The following is a 12,525-nucleotide window of genomic DNA, read 5'->3' as shown; positions in this document are numbered from 1 at the left end:
CACCGCCTAATAAAAAATGACACTGAATTAATGTCACTGATATTTAGGATGCGCACACGTTAAACAGGAGGTATAGCACAAGTAATGTCGCTGTCACCACTGCCTAATAAAAAAATGACACTGAATGAATGTCACTAATATTTAGGATGCACAAACGTTATACAGGAGATGTAGCACAGGTAATGTTGCTGTCACTAGAGGCTAATAAAAAATTACACCGAATTAATGTCACTGATATTTAGGATGGGCAAACGTTATACAGGAGATGTAGCGCAGGTAATGTCGCTGTCCACAGCGGACACCGTCTACAGAAAAAGTACACTGGATGTCACAGATATTTTTAGGCTGCGCACACATTACACAGGAGATGTAGCGCAGATAATGTCGCTGTCTGCAGCAGCCAAACAATTGCAAGGTATTTAGGGCAGGTTGCGCTAAAAATATATATTGCTGCCAGAAACAACTATAGTCCTTAAAAGGACTTTTGGGTCTATAACAAGTATAAAAACTAAAATATTGCTATTTCAATCCCTACACTATCTCTGCCTTCTGCTCTCCAGCTCTCCCTGACTAATAGTGATCCGAACACATGTCATCGGGTGCTATATAGCACCCGATGACGCGTTCCAGCCAGCCAATCACTGTAATGCCAGCAGCCAACATGGCTACAGCATTGCAGTGAATGGCAGTACTTACCTGCACGTTTATTGACTGTGTAGCAGCCAACAAATGTTCGGGGAGGAGACTCGAGCATCGCGCTTGAGCACACGCGGTATTCGGCCGAACACCGCGATATGCCGAGCATCGCGATGCTCGAGTCGAACTAGTGTTTGGCTGAGCATGCTCGCCAAACACTACTGGCTGTTTAAAAAATTACTCTGACAACATCTTTTGCTGTGACAAAACGGTGTGCATAATCCCTATGCATTATGGAGAGACAAGTGGGTAGAGTAGAAATTATCATAAACGTTCATGTTCTAAAATCACAAGTGCGTCCCTATTCCCAGTATTGTTATGGCGTCCTTTAACTGATGCCTTATGTCCTCGCTCAGGCAGACATTTGACCTTCCTGCTTATAATCCCATGGAAGAACACTGTATACAGTACATCTCTCTAGTCTGAATGGCTTCTTATATAGGACAATAGACTGGATTTATGCTCACAGCAAGTGTCTACAAAATAAACTTTAGCCTTAATGTGTATTGTCATATACAATATACAAATAGATTTGCCCATGAAGTGAAAGAAAATTATTTTGCACTACACAAGGCACATACAGTAAGTGCTTATTTTTGCATTAACACTTACCTCCAGCTTGACACTGAGATCTTTAGTGTAATGGTCATCTAAATGTTCCAGATTTGGTGAATGAGATCGGTTGCTGACTGACAAGTCCCCACGTGATATCAGAGTACACATATATGCATCATGAGAAAATATATCATGGCGGATAAACTCACAAAAGAGTAAAACCAAATTTATAAACTCTGTTTTCTCGTGTTCATCATTTGGGTCACCTACAAAAGAAGACTATTATAAATTAGTGTGCCAATCATTATGACTGAAATGCAAACATATAATGGCCATATTAAGATAGGTAACACTCTATTATCAGTTGCCTTACAGTCAGAGGAAACCAGCCACACGTTTCATAGTATAGATCCTTTAGTCTTAAAATAAATAAATAAAATGTGAAAACAATTAATATCTTTTCCCTGTGTTCATTTATTAGAGAGAACGATAAGAGCTTCTGTACCCATGTCAACACTCCCTGCCTGGTGCACCATGAGTTCAGTCTTACCATAGGAGTATGTTTTTGTATCCAAATCTCTATTCACATTCTCTGCAACTGTAGCGCCCCCTCCACTTTGATTGGCTTTAGGAGAAGTCAGGGACAGGCGTGATCATGTTTACAGTGCCTAGTTCATTTTTCTTAGCAATGTAGGCACATACAGTCAGATCTATAAATATTGGGACATCAACACAATTCTAACATTTTTGGCTCTATACACCACCACAATGGATTTGAAAATCAGGTGAACGGTGTAGGAATTACAACAGTTTGCATATGTGCCTCCCACTTGTTAAGGGACCAAAAGTAATAGGACAATTGGCTTATCAGCTGTTCCATGGCCAGGTGTGTGTAATTCCCTCATTATCCCAATTACAATGAGAGTTCATTTCAAAGTGTGCTATTTGCATTTGGAATCTGTTGTTGTCAACTCTCAAGATAAGCTCCAAAGAGCTGTCACTATCAGTGAAGCAAGCCATCATTAGGCTGAAAAAACACAACAAACCCATCAGAGAGATAGCAAAAACATTAGGCGTGGCCAAAATAACTGTTTGGAACATTCTTAAAAAGAAGGAACACACCGGTGAGCTCAGCAACACCAAAAGACCCGGAAGACCACGGAAAACAACTGTGGTGGATGACCGAAGAATTCTTTCCCTGGTGAAGAAAACACCCTTTACAACAGTTGGCCAGATCAAGAACACTCTCTAGGAGGTAGGTGTATGTGTGTCAAAGTCAACAATCAAGAAAAGACTTCACCAGAGTGAATACAGAGGGTTCACCACAAAATATAAACCATTGGTGAGCCTCAAAAACAGGAAGGCCACGCGGGACGCCGCGGACCGTCCATTGGAACCGCCTACGTACATCTGTTTCGTGAGTAGACAACACAATTAGAGATGGAATAAGTATTTGCGATAAAAATATAATCGACACATAGTCCTATTCGAATATACTGTAAGACATTTTTCGACTTGTTCACTAACAGACTATCAACTATTGAAATAATTCGGAGCAATTTCGAATATTTCTCGAATATTTCACGACTATTTGTGCACAATTGGATTGAATATTAACAAATCAGCTCTATAGGAGAATCTCGAATATTTAACATAATTTTTAATCCTGCGATTATTTATGTGAAATCTGGACATTGGATCTATGACTTACCAATGAGTTTTCTAGGAGCACCTTGTTCTTAATCTAGGATTGTTTTAATAATATTAGCATTGTCTAATAGGTATTGTTTTAGTCTGGCCAGACCTGTTATTGATTGTAGTGTTATTTTAGGGGTATTAACTATTAACATTGGATTTTATGTAATAAAGTACCACATACTCCAGATATAGAGAGTGCCCAGCCCCTTTTTTGAAATATTGTTTTAGCTTATAGATTGGGTGAATCTTTTGGCTGAGAGCACCCATCCGGGGAACCTCACGCAGCGGTGCGGCCTAATTTTGGTTTTAATCAAATCCCAGATTAGAGTTTGCCAAACGACATCTAAAAATGCCTTCACAGTTCTGGAACAACATTCTATGGACAGATGAGACCAAGATCAACTTGTACCAGAGTGATGGGAAGAGAAGAGCATGGAGAAGGAAAGGAACTGCTCATGATCCTAAGCATACCACCTCATTAGTGAAGCATGGTGGTGGTAGTGTCATGGTGTGGGCATGTATGGCTGCCAATGGAACTGGTTCTCTTGTATTTATTGATGATGTGACTGCTGACAAAAGCAGCAGGATGAATTCTGAAGTGTTTCGGGCAATATTATCTGCTTATATTCAGCCAAATGCTTCAGAACTCATTGGACGGCGCTTCACTGTGCAGATGGACAATGACCCAAAGCATACTGCAAAAGCAACCAAAGAGTTTTTAAGGGAAAGTGGTGGAATGTTATGCAATGGCCAAGTCAATCACCTGACCTGAATCCGATTGAGCATGCATTTCACTTGCTGAAGACAAAACTGAAGGGAAAATGCCCCAAGAACAAGCAGGAACTGAAGACAGTTGCAGTAGAGGCCTGGCAGAGCATCACCAGGGATGAAACCCAGCGTCTGGTGATGTCTATGCGTTCCAGACTTCAGGCTGTAATTGACTGCAAAGGATTTGCAACTTAGTATTAAAAAGTGAAAGTGTGATTTATGCAAACTGTTGTAATTCCTACACCGTTCACCTGATTTGGATGTAAATACACTCAAATTAAAGCTGACAGTCTGCAGTTAAAGCCCATCTTGTTCGTTTCATTTCAAATCCATTGTGGTGGTGTATAGAGCCAAAAATGTTAGAATTGTGTCGATGTCCCAATATTTATGGATCTGACTGTATCAACATGGGACCAACACAGATGCCTTCAGCTGCCAAGCACACATGTAACAGGTCAGCCAGTTTCACAGCTACAAATTTGCTGACAGATGCCCTGGTTTTACATGACTTAGATATTGATGATCTATCCTCAGGATAGCTCATCATATCGGTGAGGGGTCGGAGACCCCGCACCCCACCAATCAGCTCAGGCAGCTGCTAGTAGCAAAAACTATGCAGGGTACTGAGCAGAAGTAAAGAGCTCTATACACTGTGTAGTGTCTATGCTGGGGAAATTGCAGATGAGCAACCATACAACGCAATGGGACCTGAGCTGCAGTATGCCGACGTTAGAAACTACACAGTGTACAGTGCTGTCTGGCTCTGCTCCGTACACTGCATAGTTTCTGGGGCCAGTGGATGCCCCACACAGCTGATCGTGGGGGTGTAAGGTGTCAAACCCCCACAATCTCATATTGATGACCTATCCTGATTATAGGTCATCAACATCTGTAGCAGGAACAACCTCTTTAATTTATAATTATTTTCATCATGGCTTACACAGAACAGTATATTATTTTTATTGTACCCGTTTTCTTTAAAATCATGTTTATTTTGTTTTTCTTGTGATATAGACCACAGTATGTTTAGTTGGGACACTGTATCTTGGATACCCAGGCCTGTAGTGTACTTCATGTCTCCTCATGAACTCCATTCCTACGGAGATTCAGCTGAAGATCTTTCATCTGTATTCAGGATCCCTGATAAGTAGAGCAGAGAGGAGGATGAGGCAGCTCTTTAGCTCAGTGTTGTGAAGTAACTTGTCCTCCTGTATGATTTGGACAGGTTTTGTGTGTACTAATAGGACGGCAAATTAATAAGTATATCCACAGCACTCTTCAGTTTATGCGAAAAAGTCGGTTCTTTTTATTCCATCAGCAGCATACAATGCAATGTTTCTGCTTAAAGAAGTATTTATCAAGCTGAAGTCGAAACGTTGCATTGTATGCTGCTGATGGAATAAAAAGAACCGATTTTTTGTGCTGTGGATATCCTTATTAATTTGCTATCTGAAGGGATCCCTAGCCTGGACCTTTTCTCCGCGGGCACCACTGTCTGGACCTGATTCTTAGGTACCGGGACCACTGGTATGTTTTATCCCATGATGGGATTTGTAGTGCTGCTTACTACTTTGTATCACTAATAGGACGGCAGCCATTTTATTTCCCCTAATGATTGCTCCCCCGACAAAACGAGCCATTATAACTAATGAAAGGTATTTGGGAATATATTTAGAATAAAGTCATATTCAAGTATTTTCATTTTTTTTAAATTCCTGGAGAACCCCTTTAAGATCCTTCAATGTCCCATACACTACATTCCCTAGTACTGAAGCAGCAGAGCAGGTTCAGCGAAGACTTTATCCAGCTGAAGAGTAGTACAGATAGGTTTAGGAGCTATCACGCTCTGTAAGAAGGAACTACGGGGAGGTATGGACTGAAACTGGATGTGGACCATACCTCACAGGGTTTTTTTTGCCTTCCTCTGGATCAACTTGCAGGATAACAGGGCGAACTGGATGGACAAATGTCTTTTTTCAGCCTTATATACTATGTTACTATGATTACAATAGGCAAGTAAATTAAAAAACTAACTTTATTGTGGAATTTGTGTTCTTGCTGTATATGTATTTTTTGTGAATACCCCCACTTGTGACTTATGTCTATGTGTACAGTGAGCTGCTGTTGTGACACTGCAATTTCCCTCTCAGAGATGAATAAAGTTTATATTATTTTATCTAGAACAATTGACACAACATAATAGTATGAAGGACAAAAGGAACTCACTGAGAGTTGGAGCTTGAGAATCTAAATATCGGAGTAAGATATGCTGGAAGATTGGCAAGCTGGATCCAGCAAGAGATGTAGAAGAGATAGATTCCTTCTCATCCAAGACTTCTGAGTCACTGCATCGCTGTGCAAAATAAAATAAAAATAAATTGCAATATAATGACCCAATGCTTAGGAAACATGTGAAAACTGCTGTACAGATTTATCCAAATTCTTCCGACCCAACTGACATAGATAAAGTAAGCAAATGTTGACTGTTAACACTGGGAGCATCAGATCATTATGTCTCCAGCCAGCAATGTGAGGAGGTTCTTAGGCACCTGGGGCACTGATTCACCAGAAATCTACCCAGTAGGGTCGATGGCCGGTAAACTGCAATTGCTCATTTGCATTGAATTAGCATTACACAATGCAGTATTGCTTTATAAACTGGTCTTTACTGACCTGTCTTTTTGGACATGGATACATATATACCCCAATGACACGGATACATACATACCCCAGCTCATAAAAACATATGCACATTCATGTTACAGACACCATAAGGCTCTGTGTGCTGTGAATTTACAAACACCACATGGTCCAAAGTATATAAACTTGCGACATATACTCCGAACAGTACATAAAATGGAAGGATACATTTAGTCAAGACTTTGCTTCATTTTAAAAATAAAAATGGTTGCAAAATTAGACATACCCTTTATTTCAAAACACTGACACCACTATTAAGGGAAGGCCATCCACTAGATTTTGTAACATAGTGATAGGGATTGAAGATATGCTGAGTATAACTGAGGTTTGGTAATTATATTAGACAATGTGGTCTGGGGAGCAAACAGCATTCCAATATTTACCAAAGATGATCAGTGGAGTGGAGGTCAGGACAGTGAAGTTCTTCTACAACAAACATGGGAAACAAACATGGACCTAGTACTGAGCACTTACTGTATATGGCTTGCAGATTTACAACATCAATTACAGGTATAGCAGAAGAAGGACAATATAAAATACTACTGACTTGTAAATGTGCTTTAAATAACAATACCACTTAAGAATCCTGCACTTGTCCGCAAGTATTGTGGCCCACTCCTTATGAGCAAACTGCTTTAGTCTTTTTCAGACTGCATGTTTTAGCTCCTTCCACAGATGTTCAATAGGATTTAGATCAGGGCCTTCAGAATAGTCCAATGCTTTGCTCTTAGCCATTCTTGAATGCTTTTAGCTTTGTGTTTTGGGTCATTATGCTGTTGGAGGACCCATGACCTGTGACTAAGACCAAACTTTCTGAAACTCGGTAGCACATTTTGCTCCAGAATGCCTTTATAATTTTGAGATTTCAATGTACCCTGCACAGATTCAAGACACCCTGTGCCAGATGCAGAAATAATGTATGCTTCATTTCTGCATCTGTGAACATAGAACTGACGTGACTTGCCAAAAAGCTCCAGTTTTGTCTCATCTATCCAAAGCACATTCTCCCAGAAGCTTTATGGCTTGTCAAAATGCATTTGTTCAAATTCCAGTCTCGATTTTTTTATGATTTGCTTTCAACAGTAGTTTCCTCCTCCATTAAGTCCAATTTGCAATTAATCAATTCTTTATGACTCTAGCCAAACATAGGGCATTACAGTAGCAACATTTCGGGCCATAACATGATCCGGCCCTTTATCAAGGCAGTTTGTGTTTGCACCCTGTTTAGAATCGTGCTGGCGTTATAGCCCGAAATATTGCTACTGTAATGCATTATCTTCGTCTGGAGTAATAAAGAAATGATTAATTGCAATTGGAGTGCTGTCTGAAGTCGTCTTTCTGAATCTAAGTTACTAGGCCCTTAGGTGGAGTAGGACCAGAATCGGATGAACACCCTACAAAAGCCCCAAGCTGGATGTGAGTGCTGTGGCTGAAATATTTATATCAAGTCCACTTTGGCTAAGACAGTGACCAATGGTACAGTCTGACACTGATGTACCTTGACCTGGGAGTTCAAATCTAATATATTTGGAAGTTATTCTGGGCTCTTTGGTTACCATTTGTATTATACTGTATGTCTCTTCAATTTGTCATCAATTTTTCTCTTGTGGCCATGTCCAGGGAGGTTGGCTATATTCCCGTAGACCTTAAACTTCTGAATAATATGTGGAACTGTAGTAACAAGAACATCAAGGGGTTTTGAGCTTGTCTTATAGCATTTACCTTTAACATGTTCGTCTATCAAGAATTTGCTTTCTAATCTCTTGAGAAAACTCTCTCCTTAGCTTTCCTTGGTCCCTGTTCAGTGTGGTACACACCGTTATACCAAACAGCACAGTGACTTTTCACCCTGTAAATAGGCAGACTGAATGATTACCAGTTTAAAGACGCCTCTAATGCTAATTACAGTACACGCCTTAGTTTAACATGTCCATATGGTCAAATTATTTTCAATCTTTTTTAGGGGTAACATTTTTTGTTAAATTAGTTGTTGTTTTTTTAATTATTCTGTTGAACCACAATTCAAAAGCAATGTCTAATTTTTATTAGCTGATTTGCAGTAATTTTGTATTTTTTTTTTGTCAGTTTGATGTTAATTCAGTGAACATTGTGGGTTCTTCTTTCTTTAACAGAAAGGTACCACCAACAATTTTGTCCACGTGTGTGTGTAGTTTACAATATTATATCAAAAACTATGCGATTGAAAGGCGGCTCTAGTATCCTTTTTGACCCCACCAGGTTCCATATGGCATCTTGCAACCGATTTGCCCAGAGATGTTGCAGCTGGGCCTGTAGATCCTGCACACTCATAGTTTGCTGAAGCTGACCTTCCAGCTGGTGCCATAAATGTTCAGTTGGCAATAAATCTGGTGACTGGGAAGGGCAAGGAAGTGTTGCTATCTGGTGGAAACACTCCTGGGAAACCCTTGCTGTGTGTGGGTGACCATTATTCTGCTGAAAAAGGTCCAGTTTGAAGTCCTGCCTAGTGATGAGCAGCAGGGGCAATATTCAAATTCGCAATATTTCGCGAATATTTTGTAGAATTTGCTATTATTTTCTTGATTGTGAAAATCGGCAATGTAATATTCGCGTAAAGCGTGCACAATACAGGCGTGGGTCACTTTCGCAACATTTTCCAAGCTGCTAGAAGTTTCCTGAGACTGGAGAAAATGGTTGGCCCGGCAGAACATTCTAATAGCTTTATATGCAGATAGAGTGCTTCAATATATTCGCGATTGCGCTAATCGGCAATTAATGATGCGCATATTTTGGCGCAATACGTGAAACCACATTTTAGCAGGTCTGATTACATATTACTGATTGGTGCACTATGTATTGTTGTGACATCACAGCACTATGTCTGTAGCATGTATGTATGGACAGAAGAACCTATCACACTACCTAACACACTGCACTGCAACATCTACACTATATCAGGATCTAGAAAAAATATATGTATAGCACGCAAGGAAGAGAATTGACCCCGTGTAAGGGGATCTAACCTTGCAAAGAGAGGTACCTGGGATAGATCCAAAAAAAATATATATGTGGTAACCCTTTAAAACATAACGTTTATTCAATCAATCAATAAAATAAGCCCCACCACTGTGAATGGTGAATATGAATACCAGTAGCATACAAGGTGCGTATACACTGTTAATTAGAGATTAAGGGAGGCATAAGAGGTGAAAATGGAAAAGATACAGGATCAGGTCTCTCAGACCTATAGTTGCTCTGCATCTACCTCATAAACAACCCCCTCAATCTCACCCTCAGACTGTCCCTGCGTGCGGCGCCAAGGTGGGCTGCCCGATCATTCGCCCAAAGCAAAAAGAGGGACAGAAAGATGGTAACAACACTGAGCCATCAAGGCCTTGACGCTTATGTACACTAAACAATGAACAAGTTACGTCCCAGCGCGTTTCTTAAGCTGTAAGCCTATTCATCAGGGGACCATAGAGACAATACAGTAAACACTTAAATAGAGCGCGCCTGTAAAGGAAAGATAAGTAGAGAACAGTCAGAGGTTAAGTCTCTCTTAAATACTTATCAGTAAATCCCAGGCCGAGCTCTCATGTGGTGCGCAACAGGGAAGCAATGTCCAGATGAAATGCGCTCACGGCGCCTCAACAGTAGTACACCGGAGACGCCTGTTGTGCTGCATACGGCAACCAATAGTCACTGCGCTCAGGGGTGGGATTCAAATTTTTAACAACAGGTTCCCTACTCAGCGGTGGATACGCAGCGCGTCACGAGTCACGACACATATTTACATACACCATATATATGCAACACAGTCACGACATATTTACATACACCATATATATGCTACACACAAATACACTATATATACACTACACACATACCACTCAACTTTTAAAAAGCCTTAGGAGCTAAACTCTGGAATTGAAGCGCTCATCTCCTGCTGCCGCTGTAATTTTAACAACCGAATCTGGAGCACTCTCCCCACAGATTCATGGCCCCTCCGTGTTCTCACATTGCTTCTCCCCACATGGCCCCCTCCATGTTCTCACATTGCTTCTCCCCACATGGCCCCCTCCATGTTCTCACATTGCTTCTCCCCCCATGGCCCCCTCCATGTTCTCACATTGCTTCTCCCCACAGATTCATGGCCCCCTCCATGTTCTCACATTGCTTCTCCCCACATGGCCCCCTCCATGTTCTCACATTGTTTCTCCCCACATGGCCCCCTCCATGTTCTCACATTGCTTCTCCCCACATGGCCCCCTCCATGTTCTCACATTGCTTCTCCCCACATGGCCCCCTCCATGTTCTCACATTGCTTCTCCCCACAGATTCATGGCCCCCTCCATGTTCTCACATAGCTTCTCCCCACATGGCCCCCTCCATGTTCTCACATTGCTTCTCCCCACAGATTCATGGCCCCCTCCATGTTCTCACATTGCTTCTCCCCACATGGCCCCCTCCATGTTCTCACATTGCTTCTCCCCACAGATTCATGGCCCCCTCCATGTGCTCACATTGCTTCTCCCCACATGGCCCCCTCCATGTTCTCACATTGTTTCTCCCCACATGGCCCCCTCCATGTTCTCACATTGCTTCTCCCCACATGGCCCCCTCCATGTTCTCACATTGCTTCTCCCCACATGGCCCCCTCCATGTTCTCACATTGCTTCTCCCCACAGATTCATGGCCCCCTCCATGTTCTCACATAGCTTCTCCCCACATGGCCCCCTCCATGTTCTCACATTGCTTCTCCCCACAGATTCATGGCCCCCTCCATGTTCTCACATTGCTTCTCCCCACATGGCCCCCTCCATGTTCTCACATTGCTTCTCCCCACAGATTCATGGCCCCCTCCATGTTCTCACATTGCTTCTCCCCACATGGCCCCCTCCATGTTCTCACATTGTTTCTCCCCACATGGCCCCCTCCATGTTCTCACATTGCTTCTCCCCACATGGCCCCCTCCATATTCTCACATAGCTTCTCCCCACAGATTCATGGCTCCCTCCATGTTCTCAAACTTCTCATATAGCTTCTCCCCACAGATTCATGGCCCCCTCCATTTTTGTTATGTTGTCACATTTCAATTTCAGCCCCTGGTCGGTGGTCCCCTCCTTAATGCCAACTTGTCAGTGTCACACAAATCACACTCAACCAACCAGGCTGTCCTGAGTCCTGACCTGTCCAGACTCCTTTCTGTTAGGCTAGGGGCCGGCTCTTCAATCTTTCATGGCTGTGTGTGGGGTGTGGACTGTCAGCAACTAGGGCACTCTGCAGACAGTGAGAGGACTCCTCTCTCCTTCTCTGTTCTGGGCTGGCAGCTTCGCGGCGCTGCTCACTCTCAAGACACTCCCCTTTGTTGCCATGACTGCGAGGCTGGGGGCGGGGGGCAGCACTGTGGAAGACTGGCTGACACACACACAGCCACGCTCACGCTGACTGACTGTAAGTAACGGCCGCAGGCTGAAAAATACAGGGGTGCAGGTGCAGCTGCAGGACCGGGTCGGGATCCCTGCTTCTCACCGTTCCTGCGAACCGCCTGTAATTTTAACCAACGGTTCGGCAGAACCGGAGAGAACCGGCTGGATCCCATGCCTGACTGCGCTTACCTGAGTTTAAATAGGAGCACACAGTGAAGGGAGATCCGCCCATGTAATCACCTGATCAATCATGTGATCCCTCATGAGATACTCAGGAGTCATGTGATCACACCCATGATGTGAGTGATCATTTGATCCCTCATGTGATACTCAGGAATCATGTGATTACACCAATGATGTGAGGGATCACATGATCGGAGGCAGGCCCGTCGCTAACAGACAGGCAAAACAAGCAATTGCTTGGAGCCCCGAGCTGGTTGGGGCCCCGAGCTGGCCCGGGGCCAAGTAGAGCCGGTGCTTGTTTTGCTTCCTTTAAGGCTGAGTAACTCAGAAGATCCGATGGTATATTCTAACCCCCAGGCGTTCCCATGGTGACGGGGACGCTTGCCTGGGGGTTAGAATATACCATCGGATCTGAGTTTTACTAGCTCAGTGAGATCGTAAAAACTTAAATCCGATGGTATATTCTAACCCCCAGGCGTTCCCATGGTGACAGGGACGCTTGCCTGGGGGTTAGAAT

General features: G+C 42.8%; 1 protein-coding gene across 1 annotated transcript in view; it reads right to left on the bottom strand.

Annotated features, from left to right (window-relative positions):
* MED12L (mediator complex subunit 12L) overlaps positions 1-12,525 on the bottom strand; it is a 692,480-nt gene that overhangs the window by 537,812 nt on the left and 142,143 nt on the right. The window contains exons 12-13 of the mRNA XM_040429951.1: positions 5,944-6,070; positions 1,309-1,517 (exon numbers count right to left, since the gene is read on the bottom strand). Coding sequence (XP_040285885.1) covers positions 1,309-1,517; positions 5,944-6,070 — 336 coding nt within the window. The remainder of the gene's footprint in view (positions 1-1,308; positions 1,518-5,943; positions 6,071-12,525) is intronic.

The sequence above is a fragment of the Bufo bufo genome, chromosome 4, assembly GCF_905171765.1.
Source record: "Bufo bufo chromosome 4, aBufBuf1.1, whole genome shotgun sequence".
Lineage (NCBI taxonomy): Eukaryota > Metazoa > Chordata > Amphibia > Anura > Bufonidae > Bufo > Bufo bufo.
The sequence above is the reverse complement of the archived record's forward strand: the minus strand, read 5'-3'. Positions and strand labels throughout refer to the sequence as shown.